At 39.1% G+C, this 20367-nt stretch overlaps 3 protein-coding genes across 3 annotated transcripts; all 3 read right to left on the minus strand.

The window, feature by feature from the left end:
• Positions 1 to 9355: 9355 nt before the first annotated feature.
• On the minus strand, positions 9356 to 10411 carry LOC124408142 (cysteine-rich venom protein 6-like). Its single transcript, XM_046884874.1, has 3 exons — positions 10331 to 10411; positions 9646 to 9746; positions 9356 to 9562 (listed from the first exon to the last, which is right to left on the minus strand). Exons 1-3 carry the CDS (start codon positions 10383 to 10385, stop codon positions 9482 to 9484), a joined length of 237 nt encoding a protein of 78 aa, XP_046740830.1. The 5' UTR covers positions 10386 to 10411; the 3' UTR covers positions 9356 to 9481.
• A 692-nt stretch (positions 10412 to 11103) lies between these two features.
• Positions 11104 to 11585, minus strand: LOC124408143 (chymotrypsin inhibitor-like). Its single transcript, XM_046884875.1, has 3 exons — positions 11518 to 11585; positions 11312 to 11406; positions 11104 to 11197 (listed from the first exon to the last, which is right to left on the minus strand). Exons 1-3 carry the CDS (start codon positions 11573 to 11575, stop codon positions 11117 to 11119), a joined length of 234 nt encoding a protein of 77 aa, XP_046740831.1. The 5' UTR covers positions 11576 to 11585; the 3' UTR covers positions 11104 to 11116.
• A 3363-nt stretch (positions 11586 to 14948) lies between these two features.
• On the minus strand, positions 14949 to 17767 carry LOC124407939 (accessory gland protein Acp36DE). The gene is made up of 6 exons (XM_046884551.1): positions 17702 to 17767; positions 16536 to 17546; positions 16390 to 16463; positions 16047 to 16109; positions 15722 to 15887; positions 14949 to 15083 (listed from the first exon to the last, which is right to left on the minus strand). Exons 1-6 carry the CDS (start codon positions 17765 to 17767, stop codon positions 14949 to 14951), a joined length of 1515 nt encoding a protein of 504 aa, XP_046740507.1.
• Positions 17768 to 20367: the final 2600 nt, after the last annotated feature.

Below are 20367 nucleotides of genomic sequence, written 5' to 3' on the forward strand. Positions count from 1 at the left end.
ATGAGCAGAACTCCTGCAACTAATTGTAAGACCCGGGCTACCGACGCAGCTTTCATCTTGGCATCGATGTGCAAAGTGCGCACTTTCTCGGCTAACGCGGATTAACGTAGAGCTCCGCTGATGCCGGCTGCTTTATATGGAAATGTATGGAAATTGTTAAAGCAGTATCGCAGCTTAGAGCAACAAAACATGCTTATTGTGCCGATGTGTGCTTCAGGATTTTTATATCACTGATGCAAAAATTGCAACACAACTTGAAGACAATACCACGGTTGCTTCTTCCGCTTACGGTGTGTAGTTACAAGTGCGTCTTGGCGATTGAAGTATATTTGCTATCGCTGAATATTGATATTAAAAATTTTTACCGAGTTCCCCTGGAACACCAATCAGGAATAGCTTCATCACCTTGACGATGTGCCTCGGTTTTTTATTACATTCTTTTCTTTCAATCCATGATTATTCATGAGTAAATGCAATTGCAAGATATATACAAATATTTTCTCGTCCTTGCATTGCGAATCGCATGAAAACGAGCGAAATCTATATTTACTTCGTTTCTTTTTCTTACCAATTTCAAATAAGAGTGTCACTGGTATTCACGGGTTTTTATCCATCTTCCGTTTTTTCTCAAAACACTTAAGATCTAAGAAAACATTTTGCCTCGGTTTCCCCGTTGCGCGATTATTGCAACGAAGCTTCAGCTTCTCGGCGACATCGAAACGAGATTACTGCGTCGACAGAAAGAGTTTTCATTACGTTTGTCCACCGTTATGTCGTTGCGGAAAAAAAATTATCAGCGTATGTATTTATCAAAACATAAAAAATCTTTCAGGAAATTGCATTTTTATTTTTTCAGACGAGATCAGGCAATAGATTTACAGGTATATTAGCAAGAAATAAAAATATCGCCGAGTATGACATAATTTTAATAACTTTAACCAGTTTAATTATAAAATACAAATAGTTACATTAAATCAATAGTCAATCATAAATTAAATTTCTATGTCTGCATGTACGATCGAATGCCATGATGGAACGCAACAACCATGGCTGTCTTCGCAGAAATTAGAATCACATTGGCATCCCTGGGGAAAGTTGGTACAGACCTGAGAGAAAGATGCGAAAATCAGGAGTTATTAATTTGCATTAGTGAAAAGTGCAAGTGCTGCTTAAGATTCATACTGAAACGTTTCATGAGAAAATCTACGGGGTGAAAAGGGGATGTTTTCCGACCCAATATCATGTCAATTCCAGTGACACTTACATACTCACAAGCCATTACAGTTCCATTACATTTTGTATTGCATACTGTGCAGTTTGTTGGCGTTGAATTAGGACCACAGGTTATAGTAGCCGCAGGTTTTCCAACTACAGATTAATAGAGAATTAAGATAATTTTAGTCTTATTTATGCAACCATTCACTTTCACAAGATATTCAGAATAGTAAGAAGTGTGTTAGTGATTGTTAGATTGAATTTTCACTTACAATTAGCAGAGGTAACTTACAGGTACAGATAAGGAAGAGACCCACGACGGCAGACAGAAATAACGTTGATGTCTTCATCTTGACTTCAGTTCACTGTGTAATATTGTTTAGATCGATGCACTGCTTATATATGATTATTTGATGCAAGGAAAATGGTTGACAAAACTGAATTAACAGAACTAAGTGACATGTTTATATTTTGTTTGTTGTACGTCGTGACAGACTTCTACATATTATACAGTAGGACAAAACAATGCAGCTTACTTGACATTCAAGAAACAAATAGAGCTGAATAATTTTCTGCCGATCTACCTTGACGGAAAATAATCATCGTTTCATAAACGAATGCCCATTTTCATATTTATCTCATGTCTTAACTATATCTTATATCAGCATCAGAAATATCTTCAGCATGTTGCAGTCGAGCAATTATCTCTTGGTACACAGCAGGGCGCGTTTTGGTAGGGAAGAACGTAGTCCTCGTCACACTGGCAGTGCTCTTGGCCGTCGCAGGTCTGAAACCGGAAATCATAATCAGGACTATGATTAATAAAAAGAAACTCAAAGTCGTGCTCACAATGTTTAAGATGCGCGAAGAGCGTCGGGTGCGATCCTTACTGAAAGAAATTTATGCAACTAAGTGTGTTGCATATGCAGAAACGGACGAACCATACTCTGGATTTTCCAACACAAAAATAGTAGTAATAAATCATTCTCTTATCGCTTGTTTGACTAACCGAGTGTTGAAAATGTAAGTTGAATAGAACTCACGCCTTTGCAATCCCCGCCAAATCCACCGCATATTACGTTACAAGGTGTGCAGTTCCTGGCGAACATTCCAGTCCCACACTGGAATTGACTCTCGGCACCTACTGCAGATGATAATTTACGAACAGGCCTTTGGTAAAAATTGCACCACAAACAATTCAATGATCCTTATTTTATTATCATCGAGATATTCCTGGATCTAGATCAGATACTTACGGATGAAAATTAGCAGAACTCCCGAAGTTAAGACCAAGACTGTTGACACTGGTTTCATCTTGACGTCGATGCGTAAAATACTCAGTTCCTGGGCTAGCGCGGTTTATACGTAGTTCTGTTGGTCTCGACTGTTCTGTTTGTAAAAAAGAAATAGTACGATTGTTGAAATAGCATTGACGTTAGTCCCATAAAAATATTTATTTGGCCAACATATTTTTACGACTGCTTGGCTTTCCGCATTTGTGTCGAGTGTCGTAAAGTCTGGAAATAATATTGCAGTAATTTTTTACAACGATAAATAATTGCGTGCGCGTCTCAATTTTCCAAATCACTTAACTTCCACTGAATGTTACTTTTTACGACACTTCCAACTTTCTCTGAAACACCACTCCAGCACTGCCCGAATAACCGTTTTCCTTAGTGACCAACCCTGACAATTCCTCACTGCTCACATACTAATCCAGGTAACATCATATTCTGAGGTAAGAACTTGTTGTGGCTATACGTTGCGCTTACACTTTAAGCATTTTTTCACTAGAAACCAGACCACCAAACCAGTATGGCTGACGAATGGTTCGCGAAGACGACGAGACACGAGCGTGCGGAAAATAATAACCACGCGAGTACTTACAGTCATGAAATATAACGAGTTTCTATCTATCCAAGAGCAAATTTCACAGACCTGTGCTGCAAATTTCATTGCCTGGTGCACCGCCCACAAGCCGAATTCCACAAAGCCATACACAGGGTGTCCCGTTTACGTTGACATAGAAAAGTGTTTGCAATAAAAGTTTCACTTTTTATTCGGTGGACGTTTACAAGATCATTTCGAGCTTACCATTGCTTTTTCAAATGAATATATTTCTATAATTATAAAATAATGTTAACGAATACAATCAGCGCGTTGTATAAACCGAATAATTGGATGTAAAAAAATTGTAGTAAATTTGAAAAGCGGGACTTGATTAATTTACTGCAATCGTCGTACACACACCGATTCGAGTTATGATAGTCACTGAGTATGTGAATTCACTCTTCATCGGGGAACTCCACCATAGGTATGCAAGGATTGTTGTTGCTTCGCAAGTATCCATCAACACCCTTGCAGTTTAAAAGTTCTTCCAAACACCCCTGAAATTAAAAAATCTAAAATAATTAAGAACGATTTACATGCCATGGCAAATAGTGCAAGTGTTGGAATCGAATTTTAAATCTTCACGATGATTCTCATTTGAAAAATTTTCATCGCGGAATGGGGATATGTTTCGAAATAATCATCGAATATCAACTTCGGTTCATTACTTACCTCCTGACAAGCCAAATCACCTTCATCACAGTCCTCATCGCACGGTGGGCAGTTCAATAGCAATGAATCAAGTTCACACAAGCCTCTACAGGTGTTGGCATCTCCAGGTTTTTCAAATTCAGATTGAACGAGAATTAAGAAAATTCTATACTAATTTATGCAAACATGTACGTTTCCAAAATATGCAGAACAGCATGAATTGTGCAAATAATTGTGAGATTGAACTTCCGTTTGGCAAAAGTTACTTACAGACGATTATCAGAAAGAGCCCCGCGACCAATGAAACAAGCAACGTTGATACCTTCATCTCGACTTCGATTCGCTTCAGTTGTGACCATTTTTCGACTTCCGTGTCGCTTATATACAATTTTTGATGCAAACAAAATTCTCGATACTCCTGAATCAACAGGTTTTACCAACATTCGAATACATTTTTGTTATTCCGTCTGGCTCCGCTGGTCAAAAGAATCCACTGAATTGAAACTGAGAAGAGACTGTTAGGAACAAACTTATAACAACTGCAGATTCCATCAGCGCTAAGGTAGTGATTTTGACATTTTTTTTATTCACGATTACTGTCTTTTTTCCTACTTTCCATTTACCATTGTTGAAATATTGTTTTTGTCAATATGATGACGTCGAATAAACAATTTTTAAGTACAACTCGAAAGGAACGGGAACCATAAAAGTTTTTTCACTTAAAGTTATTATCGAATGATTAGATTGATTTTTGGTAATTTTTTTCTTACTGATACAATTTATGTTCGCTATAATGTGGTAAAGATTTTGGACGAGACAATTTTTACGAACCGCAAGTTTCGCATTCGCCGCCATACGTGGTGCACGACTCGTTGCATTGTAATATTTGAAAACGTTGTCATCAATTTTCAATTTCACCTGCAATAATAATCAACCGTGTAAAAACAGTGCCATTGCAATTGATCGATATTGATATTTTTCGAAATTCTACAAAAATTTATGCACGCTTGAAGGAAAACTTTAAAAGCAAACACGAGCACTTCGTCATTCCAGTAACAAAGACGCTGAAATTCAAACAATGTTTTAGTTTACCGAAAAAATTGGAAGGGCTGGAAAAAATGGAAAAAAATCGGCCCATCATGGTCCTGGTCTTGAAATATTTGGAATAGAAAATACACTTGCTAAGAAAGTTAAAAAAGGTCCTTTGCAGAATCGCTTTAAACATTTATAAATGATTGAACAGTTGAATAAAAAACCTTGGAAAATTCCGGGCACTATTTCAGAGTTGAAAGAATTGCAGAAACAATTTTGAACAAAATCAAATATGGTGAGGGTCAGACATTAGTTGGGTTCGCATGGAATTTCCCACATCCGGACATGGACAGTTCAGACTTTGATATTTTCAACACAATAAAAACACGCACATTTTCTTTTACCACTACTTCGAAAAATTGATATTTAAAAATTAGAATTGGACAAAAATTACCGCCACGCAAGCTCCTCCCATCTGACCGCAGGGTGGTTCGCATGTTGTACAGTTCGTAGGACTCATTCCGGGTCCGCACTGATCTTCATTCTGGGCTCCTACCGTGGCTGAGATTTTATGGATAAGCATTAGGTGCGGAAACACACCGAGCGCGATCGAACGATTCCGATCTTATTGTCAACGAGATTTCACTGTATTTTGGTCAGATACTCACAGACGATAATGAGCAGAACTCCTGCAACTAATCGTAAGACCCGGGCTACCGACGCAGCTTTCATCTTGGCATCGATGTGCAAAGTGCGCACTTTCTCGGCTAACGCGGATTAACGTAGAGCTCCGCTGATGCCGGCTGCTTTATATGGAAATATATGGAAATTGTTAAAGCAGTATCGCAGCTTAGAGCAAGAAAACATGCTTAATGTGCCGATGTGTGCTTCTGGATTTTTATATCACTGATGCAAAAATTGCAACACAACTTGAAGACAATACCACGGTTGCTTCTTCCGCTTACGGTGTTTAGTTACAAGTGCGTCTCGGCGATTGAAGTATATTTTCTATCGCTGTTATGTTTCGACCTAATTGTACAATACCAATTCCTGTCACACTGACAGTGGAGCAAATCGTCTCTGTGTGTAAGTAATTGTGAGATTGAATCTCCATTTAGCACAGGTAACTTACAGATGGCGATAAGGAAGAGCTCCGTGACGACAGAGAGAAATAACGTTGATGTCTTCATCTCGACTTGAATTCGCTATGTAAAATTTTTTTTTTTTGCTATTAGTATGCGTAAAATGGGATTTTACGCATCGTTTAGCGCGTATGTGTAAAATAAAAAAGCTCCTTAATTCCCCGAATCGTTGTTTCCCGCACTCCTAGTTGAGGTTAGATTGATTCTGCGAATTGTCAGTTCGAAATCAAAGTAACTCGTGAGAGTTGGGCTACGCCTCTTTGTTTACTATTTGCCTAACCCGGACGTCCCCGAATTATCTCGCTGTCATACGGAGCCGTAGTGTAAGGAGTGTAAGAGATTAGTCGTCAGTCAGAAGCTCGAGAGTAAACACCCGCGTGCTGTGACATTTAGATTTGAGTTTTCTTTTCATAATCCAACATGGATAGTGATCTTTGTGATGAAGAATTTTTACCACAAGATTTAATAGGTAATGAATATAAATAATACTATAATATTGTTCTTTTATTTATTTATTTATAGTATATTCTGAGGTCGTATGGCTAAAAATATTGTTCATATCACGTGCGTAACTATTTACACCCTTGTGCGATCTCCCTGAGCGCTCAGGGCGGAAAACCGTGTTTTACGCACTAGATACGAAAAGTACTGTTAGACACATGCTCTGCTTATATACGATTATTCGATGCAGGCAAAATGGTTGAAAAAATTGAATTAACAGAACTAAATGACATGTTTATATTTGGTTTGTTGTACGTGATGATAGACTTCTATATAAGGTAGGATCAAACAATACAGCTTACTTGGGATCCAAGAAACTCCATTGGCGTTGGTCTGACAAAAATATTTATTTGGCCAACATATTTTTACGACTGCTTGGCTTTCTGCAGGTGCGTCGAGTGTCATGAAGTCTTAAAATAATATCAACGTTAATGTTTCCAACGATAGATAATTCCGTGCGCTCTTCAGTTTTACAAATCTATTAACTTCCACTGAATGTTATTTTTTTACGGCATTTCCGATTTACTCTATAATACCAAACAAGAACTGCGTAAACAACTGTTTTGCATGTACTGTCCAGCCACGACAATTCTTCACGCTTACGCCCTTGCGAAAAAGATAAGATACAATTATACAGGAAATAGTAAACATGCAAATACTTACAATTATGAAATATATCGATATTCTAGCAATCGAAGAGTAAATTTTACCTCTACGTTTCAGACTGCATTGCACATCTCACAGGACGAGTTCCAGAAGGATATACAGCCTGCGCCTCGCCATGAACTGATGTGAAAAAAGAAATGGCTCCGAGAGCTCGTATTTGAAATTGCAACCCGAATTGATGATCATCGAAAGTGCGTAGCAGCAAGGTAAGTGATAATTTGCATCATAAATTTCCGATATTGTAAGCCACGTTGACATCTTGCACTTTGTTATTTTACCCATGCGATTTAATAATTCTATTCTCATCGATGGCTATTCAATTTGCCAATTATGAGTAAATGCAATTGCTGTACCGAAATAAATAATTTCGCGTTCTAGAATTGTGATCTGCATGAAAGTGACGGATAAATATGTTTATTCACATCGTTTCGTGTAACGTGGACAGGGATCGATTGAATATAACCAGAAGAAGTGTTTCTTATATTTCTACGCCGATATTCACACTGGAAAGTTAAATTTTAGGCATATTAATCCGAGTGGGATGCTGGTAATAAAAACATCGAATATTTTCTCAAAATTCATTTTTCTTTAATTTCACACAAGGTTAGAAAATCTCATCAACATCCGTGTAATAGCAAAAAATATATCGATGAGTATAAAATAATGTTACTGAATACAATCAGTGCGTTGTATAAACCGAATAACTGCATGTAAAAAAATTGTAGTAAATTTGAAAAGCGTGACTTGATTAATTTACTGCAATTCATTCTACATCGGGAGTCAACGGCACTCAACTGTCTCCTTCACGCAATCACCGCTGTTGGCTCGGCAGTATCCAGTATCACACTTGCAGAAAATGGGTTTTGTCAAACAAAACTGGAAAAAAAAATCGAAAATAATTAAGACCGATTTATATGCCGTGAAAAATAGTGCATATATTAGAATTGAATTTGAAATCTTCACGATGAGTCTCATGTTAAAAAAATTTTCATCGCGGAAAATTAATATGTTTCGAAACAATCATAAAATATCAACTTCAGTTCATTACTTGCGGACAAGCCATCTTAGTTCCATTACAGTTCTCATTGCACGGTGGGCAGTTTGATGGCGTTGAATGAGGCTTACACAAGTTTCCACAGGTTCTGGCATCCCCAGGTTTTCCAACTGCAGATTAAACGAGAATTAAAAAAATTCTATACCAATTTATGCAAACATTTACGTTCCCACGATATGCAGAACAGCATGAAGTGTGCAAATAATTGTGAGATTGAACTTTCGTTTGGCAAAAGTAACTTACAGACGACTATCAGAAAGAGCCCCGCGACCAATGAAATAAGCAACGTTGATGCCTTCATCTCGATTTCGCTTCACTTCAGTTTTAACCATTTTTCGACCACTGTGCCACTTATATACAATTTTTAATGCAAAGAAAATAATCGACACTCCTGAATCAACAGGTTTCACCAATATTCGAATATATTTTTGTTATGGCGCGTGTCTCCGCTGGACAATGTTCAGACAAGTGCAATACTGTTCACAAGGTCGTTTATTACAATATACAGTCAACAATTTAATGGCTGAAATCATATTTTCATACGAAGTATGACAAATTTTATTTTAGCAACGAGCGTACATTGAGCAAATTAAAGTAAGCTTCGTCAGTTTTTTGAAGAACCTCACTTATAGATTCGCAAGTATCCCTACAGCTTTGACTGACTTGGTAGTATCTAGCATCGCATTTACTTGATTTCACATTTCATCTAACAAGGAAGGTATCCCAGGTCGATATCTCCGATTTGACTTTTTTATTTTTTTTATTGTAATATGTTATAGCAGACTGAAAACCAAGCGTTATGTTTTTCGTTTAATCTCCCATTAAATACTCTAAGGGGGTGAAACCACCCTCCAAAGTAACCTGAAGGGTTACGTTCAACGGAACCTCAATTCTTTAACTATCGGTGAAGAGATTAGAGTGATTAAAGCAGTGAAGACTGTTTGAAAAAAGATATTTGGCCAATTTTTACGATTCGCTATAAGTCGAATATTGTTTTGGTCACCCTCTATAACTTGAAAACTTAGATAAGACGAAACCTCTTTTACTCGAAGAAATTAGCTCAGCCCTTGAGATTAAAATGACCATCATTGAAATATTGTTTCTTCAAAAATGATGACGTGGAATTAGCAATTTTCAAGGAAAACTTGAAAGGAACGGGAACCATAAAAGTTTCTTCACTTAAAATTAGTATCGAATAACTAGATTGATTTTTGGTTGTTTTTTATTCAGCGATACAATTTATGTTCACTATAATGTGGTACAGATTTTGGACGAGAAAATTTCTCGGTCGAATTCTCTACACACCAGTTTTCGGCGACTTTTTGACAAGTCAACATTCCGAAAAGTTAACGCAATAGCCTGTAGAATTTTGTACTGTACCGCGAGGGCAGAAACATCCTTCAACGCATTGCTGAAAATGAGAAAAAAACTGCCATCAGCCATTTTGTATAATCGAACGCAGGGTAGAATATTCAATGTGTCATTTTTACTTACATCCAAACAATAAATGTCTGGATTGGCGCAGGTCGCGTTGCACGAACCGCAAGTTTCTCGTACGCCGCCATACATGGTGCACGAGTCGTTGCAATGTTCATCTGAAAACGTTGTTATCAATCATCAATTTCACGTGCAATAATAATCAACCGAGTAAAAACAGTCCCGTTCCAATTGATGGATATTGATATTTTTAAAAATTATGATCCACCGTTTTGACGTCGAAATCGCACAAAAATTTATGCACACTTGGACAATAGCTATTTATGTGACATGCCCGTAAACCGGCTGTTTTTTTTTGGCAAGGATAAAGATTTCAGGACGAACTGAAGGCGAGCCGGAAGCGAGTACTGAAATTATCCGAGCCAAAAAACGGTTTACGGGCATGCAACATACAATATTTTTTACGGTATGAGCATTGAAAAGCAAAACGAAGAGTGAGCTTATACCGCGATCTGTTCGACGAAGCTACTTTATTCGGCAGTTTGGGATGCGCACTTCGAACTGCGCATCAAAACTGCGGAATAAAGACTTTATTCCGTAACTTTGTTCGCTGCCGTATAAAGCGTCACTTTACGGAACGAAAACTGCCACAAAAGTGGACTTTTCAATGCTCATGCCGTAAAAAAAAAATTTTTAAACCAGTGCCGAGCGATACAAAGTAACAGGTAAAGCGACATATTACCTGCTAATACGAACGTCGTCAACGCGACGAGGAAGATAACCGCAAACTTGAACATCCTGGATGTGTAGAACTTGACGACTGTCACGAATATCGTTAATGCTGCGCTGGCCACGGTTATTTATATACGTTTTCATATCGGCCTTTTCGAAGATAAAATAACCATTCGTTGATCACGTGGTACCTACCAGCTGTGCCAGCACTTGAACGTCTTTAATGTTTATTCGTATTTTAAAGTTACCATAAGGAAATGTGTGTCCATGAAACTTGCGAATCTCGTCGCGTGTATTTTTACTGTATATCTACATGCATTGCACACAAGGATATGACTCATCGATATAGCAAATTGGATGATAGGTGATATTTTGATTTTTAATTATAACAGGAACGTAGAAAAAATATCAAGTGAAATTTATCAACTCGTGATGTTCCTTTTCATTTTTTATAAAAACTTACCAGTTCCCTCGTCACTTTTCACAGAGATTGACGACGATTTTTTCCTGTTTGTTGAAATCGATATTTGCGAGTACCATATTGTTATTTTTTATTTTTATTTGTGCTAACTTTTTTCTTTATTTCTTGCTTTGTTCAGGTCAGATGAATTTCATGAAAATATAACACTTGTATTATCTATTATATTATATGCAATCAGTTGTAATCAGAGTATCACTAATTTTTTTATGATTGAAAATGCAGATGATTCTAGGAGAATTGTTATTTTAATCATTACGATAGAGGTTCGGTCGATTAGTCAAGTTTTGAGGTCACTGTTTTTCCTGTCGTGGGTTTTCAACATTCCGTAATCGGAATGCATCTGCCATTGATATTCCGGGCGTAATTCTCAGGACAGTGACAACCTACTCGGCATTCCTGAAAATTGGAATAACATCACGTCTAATAATTAGAATATGCTACTACGCGGGAGTTTTTGAATTCGAAAAATCAAAGGATCTTTTATCATTTCGTGCGAGAAAATTTACAAACCTTTGTACAAATTGGATCCAGATTGTTGCAGGTTCTTTCGCACGATCCGCACGTTGTAAACACCGCGCCATTGCTGCACCTCCACCCTTGCGCGTCTGGAAATGTTATTTTTCAATTAATGCAGAAATAATTATTGCAAGATGCAAAAAGATGGTCAAAATCGGATTGAGGCGATTCTCGGATCGTAGATGAATTTAGTTTCTCACCCGCAAACGTGAACGTCAGAGAAACCAGAAAAAGCACCGTAGCAGTAAACTTAAGCATGTTTACTTCGTAGGATTTTTTCAAAAACTGCTCGACGTCTGCAGACCACTTTTATTTATACTCTCCACGTACATCAAGTTTGTCCAGTTTTCGTTTCTTATCCAACAAGACTGCAATATATTTGCAAAATGCATATATATTCTTATCAGCAACTGAAATTTGAATTTTTATCTCTCTCATGCATGCCTGACAAAATTTTAACCGTATAATTATTCACTGAAACATTACTATGCAATTATATGCAGTTTGACGATTGCGTTCACGGCCGAAAAGGCTTTGCGCAGAAAAAAATTCATATTTTGCAAAGAAGTTTCACAACGAAAAGTCCGCGGAAATGCATCAAGAAAATTTCACACGGTCCTTGGACGAGAGGAGGTAAATTTCTGGACCCCTGACCATTGGACAAAATCTCTACTCGGCTCGTTGGGCAGGAAGATATGTTTAGCCCCGAGTTTCCGGACGATGCTGAAGGCATTAATGGAATTATGAGCATTAATTGAAGACGACCATACGAAGCGAGGCAATTATCCTGTGAAATCCTAGGAAATTCCTCTCTCTCTCTCTCTCTCTTTCTCTCCTATTGCAAGAGAGAGGCGGGAGATACGCTGAGTACGAGACAAAGCGCAGAATGGAACGAGGAGGAGAGTCGCGTCCACTTTGTCAGCGTAAGCCCTTGTGATCAATTCGGACTGCTTCCGAATCCGCGTTTGCTTTTAGCCTAAATGCTATTTGGTCCGCTTGCGAGAATCAGTATTTTTCTTTCGGGTTTCCTCAGACACGGCGCCTCCCCTCCTCTGTTTTCTCCAAATTGAGTTTCCCGCGGTCAAACGCAATATATTATTGGTCACTTAGCGAAACCGGGACCAAGTTTCCACCCCCTTTCTTCCCCCTTAGAGAAGCTTTCCGCCCCCCCCCCCCCCCCCCCCCCCCCCGTATCACGTAAGCCGGTGTAACTAATACCTGTACACGCGACCAAATTAATTTATCAGTTAAGTTTCCTTTGAAACTGGATTTGATTTTTTAACGCCCAGCTGCATAAATATTAAACACTCGTTTAAACGGATGATCAAATGAATATTCCATCTGCAATTATAACGTTCATTACACTTTACTTTAAGTAAATGTATCGTTAATCGCTCAGTTAATTCATAGCCTGTTCTAAAAATATTGCGTAGAAATAAAACAAAATTTTTTTAAATCTTTTCTTTCTTTCCTTCTTTTTTTTTTTGGAAGTAAAACCGCGCTTCTTGCATCTATATATTATTTTTTCTTTACAGTTAGATAAGTAGAACAGTAATTGTTGACTTAGGCATACTGAAAAAAAAAAAAAAAATTTATTTGAAACGTGAGTGATAATTTTTATACACCGATTTCGCAATTCGTGCCAATTATGCATGTGTTGAGTTTTCTTTTCTTTTGGCCTGAAGTGGTGTGCGCACACGCGTCATTGATACACCGAAGTCGTATAATTGTCTCCGTGTTCTATCCCTCGAGCTGGTAATTTGATTCAAAATACGAACCCCTTGATAGAGGCTAACGATCGGTTAATCTAATATTAGCTTGATTACAATTTTCAGGTCAGCGGGTTAATCGGAATTGGCAATGGGGTTCTAACTCCGTTACTGACCCCTTTAAATTCCTCCGAAAACTCTTACACAGCCTCTGCAGGGAAACGGGGACGACTTTGGTTTCATTCCGTGATTTTTAAGAAATTTTCAAAAACTCTAAATCGCGTATATCGTGTAGGTAGTCGTTGGAGGTACACTAAAGTAGATATAACAATTAAGTTAATCTTAAAACATTGTCTTTAGCCTCACTGCTTTAAATCTTCGTATTCACTCTCCTAGTATAATAAATCCTATTCTATTCAATTCTATTCCATTCTAATGTTAAAAAGTGATATCGATTCGACACTAACAACTGTAAATCGATCTTATGAAATTGTAAAATGTAAATAAAAACAGTTCTAAACAGCAGCTACGAGATGCTTCGAAATTTAATGTATGAAAAATTTTCAAAAAAAAAAAAAAAAAAAAAAAAACTACAGGTCCACTTCACAATGGTGTGTACAAAGAAAAGATCCTTGAAGCAATACCGCGGGAAATTACACGTGCGGTAGATATTTCCTCGAGGGTTTGTACAGTCGCGAAGCAGTCTCCGATGGCGCAAATCATGCACGACAATGAGAAACGTCATCCCCGTGGCATTCGCTGTACCTACGAAGAAAAAATAAAGCTTTACAATAATACAACGGCGGGGGGGGGGGGGGGGGGGGGTGGAAAGGCGGAATATATAGAGAAATGCGGAGGCTTAATTACTCGGAAAACTCGGCATGCAATCTCGACGGTCCCCATTGTCTCGCCTCCTATTCATCGGCGGGATCCTCTCCCTCAGGAGGTATCCTTCCTCCCTTCCTCTCGTCCCTTAGCCGCCCCGAGCCATCCGGCAGCGTCGTCAGTCGGTGACAGCGGAAAACTCAATTGGCGAAGAGAGAGATAGAGAGAGAGTGAGGGGTGGAGGGGGTGGCGCATCGTATTCGTCCGAATTTCCTCCCCGAATTTCTCCACCAGGGCAGCCATGCAGCCCCCTTTTGTCGACGAGGACGAGCCACAAGCTCGGCGATCAGGAAGCTGGCCCACTGACCCGATCCTTCGTCCAATCAGCGGCCGTGCCGACGGTGAAAATGGGGAAAACCGAGCCTGCCTGGTCACGGGGAAACTTATTTCCCACCAAATTAACCCGCGGACGTTGAACGCCGTTGACGAAATTGCCTATTAGCGACTTTTAACGCGATAGTTCGGACAGAAGTTCCGATCGTTAAGCTCGTGACCTCAAACGCGAAATTCGTTTTCTTTGTTCCTCTGCTTTAATCACGGTATCTTGGCACATTCAAAGGTTTTGTTTGTTCCAGATTGGCCTGAGAAATATAAGAACTATTTTGGTAGGCTTGAAATTATAATTTTTCGAAGTATAGAATGAAGTATAGTTTCATCGAGGCTTATAATTTAAAACTGGAATTAAATACGTTCTGCGTAACTTAAGAAGAATCAGATCAGTGTTTTCGTTTTTGTTTTTCATTATCTTTTTTTTCCCAAAATCGAATTGTTCTCCAGGACAGAAAAAAATTTTCTTCGTATAAATCCGTCTCACGGATTAACCACACAGGATATTTTTCGTTTGGAAATTTTTTGTACTGTAGAAATAATTTGTACGCAAGACAGGATCGGAGTTTTTCATCAATTTACGACACCAACTACCTAAACGCGGCTGCAATTTCGAAGGAAAGTCAGTTTTCGCCGTTAGGCATAGCTCGTTATCCGTCTATTAACGACCCCATTATATTATCTGGAAAACTTTAATCAATTTGTAATTACTAGGTACTGTGTCTCGTCTCGTCTCGTCTCGTCTCGTCGCCTTCGCCTTCGCCTTCGAATAATTCTACGTCGACGGGGGGGCGAGGCGATAAGATTGCCGTGTGGACCCCGAATCGCAAGACAATTTGCGACAGCTAAATCGAAAAATCATTAGCTGCTGATGACACTCGTCTATGACGTAGGTGACTTCGCGTGCAGCGATTAATTGGAGTTCATTCACAATGATTTCACCGGCTAAAATTTTACAAAAATTAACACAGCACGCTGGCTGGTTGTGAATGAATCGTTACGTGTAATGGAATAATTCCGTTTTGCGAACGGGGTGAAAGTGTCGCAGACGTCGAGGATTTGATGGTTTTACTCGATTCTTCCCTCCAGCAATCTGATCTGTATTTATTCATCCGTTTGTTTTCCCTGATGATTATTCCGCGGCGATTTTACTCGTGGTAAAATTTTCCCGCTCTCTAAGCTGCGGAACAACGAAGACTTCGGAGGACGAGAAGGAGATGAAGAGACGGAGCGAGAAGCGGATACGCCGAGCTTCAAGTCAATCACCGAGATAATCAGAGACTTTGTCTCAGCTGCAGAACCTCGTCTGGATAAAGTTGGGATCTTTGAGGGGAAATCGCAGAGTTTCTAATTATTCTACAAACTGATGCTGGAGAAGAGTTATTTTCACCTTCGTGGGAGGACATGGAGTCGCGGAAAAATCGACGGTGACAGAGAAACGAAAAAATTTTGCTGAAATTTCATCTTTTCAGTCTCATCGAACACTTTGGTGAGGATTCCAGCAATGGCCGGAACCGACGCTTTCACCGCAATCGCAAGTCTGCAAGCTGCTGAATTTAGTCTGCGAGGTAGCTGCCGGTCCGGAATCGCCATCGTAAACGAGCCCGTCGGGTCCGACGTTTAGGTAATTCCCGAGCGACGAGATGCGGCTAAACAATTGGTAAGTCAAACAGCTTGACTCGAAAAAGGAGAGGCGAGAGGAAGAGAGAGAGAGGACTGATCAAATATTTGAGGGAGGTAATGCAATCCGTCGGAGAACCAAGAGCCTGGACGGACTTTACGGAGCCGTAGGTACAGGCTCTACTTACCCTGCTTTCATCGGAGTACCGAATGTTTGCCAAATTTCTTTCGTGAACGTGGAACTGATTTTTCTTTGGAAATTATTTGCAACGTGTTTCAACTCTTAGTTTTTACATGAAAATATGTTATTTATTTTGAAAATAATTGTGGTTCGTACAAAATTTTACATTTTACAATTGTGGACGGATTTATTGATGGCGTGATGACTCTGGTTTCGATTCTCATTCAGAAGTTGATTCTGTTTTAGATTCCGACTCTGATTTTGCCGGACATTAGTATTCTGATTCTGATTTTGTTGTTTATATTGATTTCGACTCTGATCCAGCAGTTGATTCAAATTCAGCTGCTGACTCTGACTTTGCCGATGAATTACATTCTGATCCTGAGTTCGATTCTGTACCAGCATCTGAATCTGATTTTACTTTTGATTATAATTTTGAAGACGAATCACCAATTGATTTTAATTGATCTGTTGCTTGTGATTTCGAATCTGATACAACATCTGAATCTGATTTCACGTTTGATTCTAATTTCGATTCCGAATCATCAATTGATTTTAATTGATCTGTTGCTTGTGATTTAGAATCTGATACAACATCTGAATCTGATTTCACGTTTGATTCTAATTTCGATTCCGAATCATCAATTGATTTTAGTTGATCTGTTGCTTGTGATTTAGAATCTGATACAACATCTGAATCTGATTTCACGTTTGATTCTAATTTCGATTCCGAATCATCAATTGATTTTAGTTGATCTGTTGCTTGTGATTTAGAATCTGATACAACATCTGAATCTGATTTCACGTTTGATTCTAATTTCGATTCCGAATCATCAATTGATTTTAGTTGATCTGTTGCTTGTGATTTAGAATCTGATACAACATCTGAATCTGATTTCACGTTTGATTCTAATTTCGATTCCGAATCATCAATTGATTTTAATTGTTCTGCTGTTTCTGACTCCGAATCTGATCCAACATCTTGTTCTGATTTTGCTTTTGATTCTAATTTCGATTCCAAATCGTCAATTGATTTTAATTGTTCTGCTGTTTCTGATTCCGAATCTGATCCGACATCTGATTTTTCTTTTGATCCTGATTCCGATTCTGAGTTAGCAGTTGATTCTGATCTTGACTTGGATTCCGAATCCGATTTTTTTCCAGATTCTGATTCCGATTTCGATCCCGATTTTGATTCTGATTCCGATTTTGATCCAGGTTCGGATGTTGACTCCATTTCTGTTCCAGATTTTGATTCCGATTCCGATTTTGATTCAGATTTGGACGGTGACTCCAATTCTGTTCCAGATTCTGATTCCGGTTTTGATCCCGATTTTGATTCTGATTCCGATTCCGATTCTGATTCCGATTCTGATCCTGACTGTGATTCTGTTATAGCATTTGAACTCGAAGGGCAACAGCTTTTCAAAACACAGTAAGTGCTGTTTTCGTACGGAAGGTAGTATCCAGATTTGCATACGCAGAAACTTCCCCCTTCTACGCAGTACTAAAAAAAACAAACAAAAAAACAAAGGAAATAATTATTGTAAAAATTACACCATCAAAATCCCGTTACCCACTATCAATATCATCTAGATATTCAAGCAACGTAATTTAGTCAATAATTGCGACAGAAATATAACAAAATGCAATCAAACTCACATCCGGACACGCTCTAGCTTCAACGTTGCAGATCGGACTACACGGTGCGCACGTGGTAGTCGTCATATGAGCTCCACATTTGGTTTCAGTAGCGAAGCACGAATCTGAAAAATAGTTAATGGAAAATGAGAATTTTTATCACCATTAATCTACGACAAAGCTGAAAATAAAAGGTTCTTCGATAAAATGAAGCAAGTCCAGTAAACACAGAAAAACGTAGGGAAAATTTTTATTTCAGAAATACGTGCTCTTGTTTTGAAGTCTACCTTCATGTTTCAGGAAAATTAGGATACTTAAGGGCAAGTGAAGGTAGAACATTGGAACACTAATACCATAGAAAATTCAACGTTTACGAAGGATAGAAAATTGTACTTACGAAGGACAAAAAGTAGTGCCACGACACCGGAAGTAAATAGCGCTGCTTTCATTTTGGACTGTTTAGGTATGATACTTGTATCTGGTAAGATTCAAAGGAATAACGTGGTATTTATTGAATTCCCTTGACCGAGTGTTGACAATCCGATAGACTGCGTCAACGCACTTTAAATATTTATTCAGCTATATCCATATGCATATCATTCTAAACGTCGTCATTGATAATATTTTTGTTATCTTTCAAGCTTGTGACATATTTATAGTGCATACAAATGGCGCGCATTGATCTGTCATTGACCGTGTGGAGGTTTTTATACTTAGATTGAAACTAAACTAATTGATTATTAGTTCACAAGGTTATATGTATACGTACTTAGACTTTTGACTCCCAGATTTTAATTCGTTTTTTATTCTCAGGGTTATCATTACTGTATTTCAATACTATAATTTCATCCAGTGAAACAGACATCTAACAAGCGAAAATAAAATAAGGAAAGATGAATTGTTCGAAATAATTAGTAGTCACTCTAATCAGCCATACTTTCGAAAATCAGGATTTCAAACAATTCATCTTTATTATTATTTTATTTTCGCATATTTGAAATTTCGATATATCGTCCATGCGAAATATCAACCCTTCCAAATTTTTACCCCCAGCGTAAAAGAAAGAAACAAAGAGAATAAGAAAAAAAATAAATAAATAACAAAACTTTGCAAATTAATAATCAACGGAGATTCGGGGTAACGAACGGTGCTTAAGGAAACGTGAAATCGAAAAGGCACCTTCGCGCTGCTGCAGACAACAGGCAAAACGAGGAGGGTGGCTCGCTTCCACACGCGGGAGAGCCTTGATTCAATTAGATGTTTCAGCGGTGTGTAAAAAATGATCAATTCAAACAGGGTATACATCGCGTCGACACTGGCTGCACACACGAGCTCAAGGTTGAGGGAGCACGAGGCATGGACACCCTCGAATGTAACACGTAGAGCCGATCGCGACACGTGTGCCATCGGCGACCGACGGCATCCCCATCATCCCCTGTCCATGTTGCCTTTAAAACTGCAGAGAGAATGTATGGGGGGTCCGTTCACTCGAGTCCGGCATTTGTTTAATTGAGAAGCAAGATGGCCGACGAAGTGGGAAGGCAGGCCCCTCGCAAACATGCATCACGTGGTCAAGGGCTAGTTGAAAATTCGGTATCAAACAAGCTGCGACTGCATGACTGCAGACCGTCGAGAAGAATATATCTGGAATGGCGGGATCGTCTTGCGGCTTGGAATAGTGGCGAAAACCCCCCGGGGGTGGAGTTTCGTGTTTGTGCTGCTCTCCTTTCCGGGGGTGGATCGCGTGCCAGGAACGGTAACCTTTTCCTAAAATCATACGTGCAGGCTTAGGGATACGGAGGAAACGGCAAACATTGCATTAAGTAGGCAGATGCCCGACCACCCACCCCCACCCCCACCTACATGTTACTTCTGCATACATGCCGCGCGGATGGGCACCAGTATGATGTACGTATTTCCGTCTTCTGCCCATAACCATACAGCCACAGCCGCTGGCTGCATGTACGCTTCACTCGGCTCGCTTCGTTCGCATCGCGGGGCAATCCTAACAGATTTAACAACCTCAAGTATAAGTTCCGACCTGCACACCCGCCCCCAAACCGCAAACACGGATCCGCGGAAGGCTGATATGATAATTTACTAAAATGTAAATATAGGTATACCTACCTACTCGTGTAGCGTATGAATATTCAATTAGCGGGAATAGGCACCCCTGATTTAACCACTCTAAGGGAAATGTATACATGGATACAGGCAAAAAACATGAACAGCTTTTCCCTACTTCTGAAACAGTTGTAACGATATACCCGGAACACCTGAGCCACTTCGAGTGGTTCAACAACACTAATGCTCCAGAAATGTGAACAGATTTCGAACCCTGGCTTAGAGCGAAAGCGAAGAAACAATCATGAGGGTAAAAAAAAAAGGATCATTGTCAGTGTTATCGATCGCTGGAATATCATCATCAGCCAGAGACACGTGAAAAAGTAGGGAATAGGATATAGCTGAGGGGTTCACGATACAGTGCTTTTGGCATGCACTTGACTGTAGTGCTTTTTTTTCAAAATTGGAAAGGCTAATTCTGAGAATGTTTTTCCGTGCGTGTGATATTTGGGAAGCGCGTCTTTTCAACGGCTTTAACCGTGTTGAAAGCTGACATGAAGAGGATGAAGAGAAAAGAGACAAAAGGTTTCGGGAATGAATATCTCTCTCGGTAAACTCCCGCC

Source organism: Diprion similis, chromosome 7 (genome assembly GCF_021155765.1).
Source record: "Diprion similis isolate iyDipSimi1 chromosome 7, iyDipSimi1.1, whole genome shotgun sequence".
NCBI classification, from domain to species: Eukaryota; Metazoa; Arthropoda; class Insecta; order Hymenoptera; family Diprionidae; genus Diprion; species Diprion similis.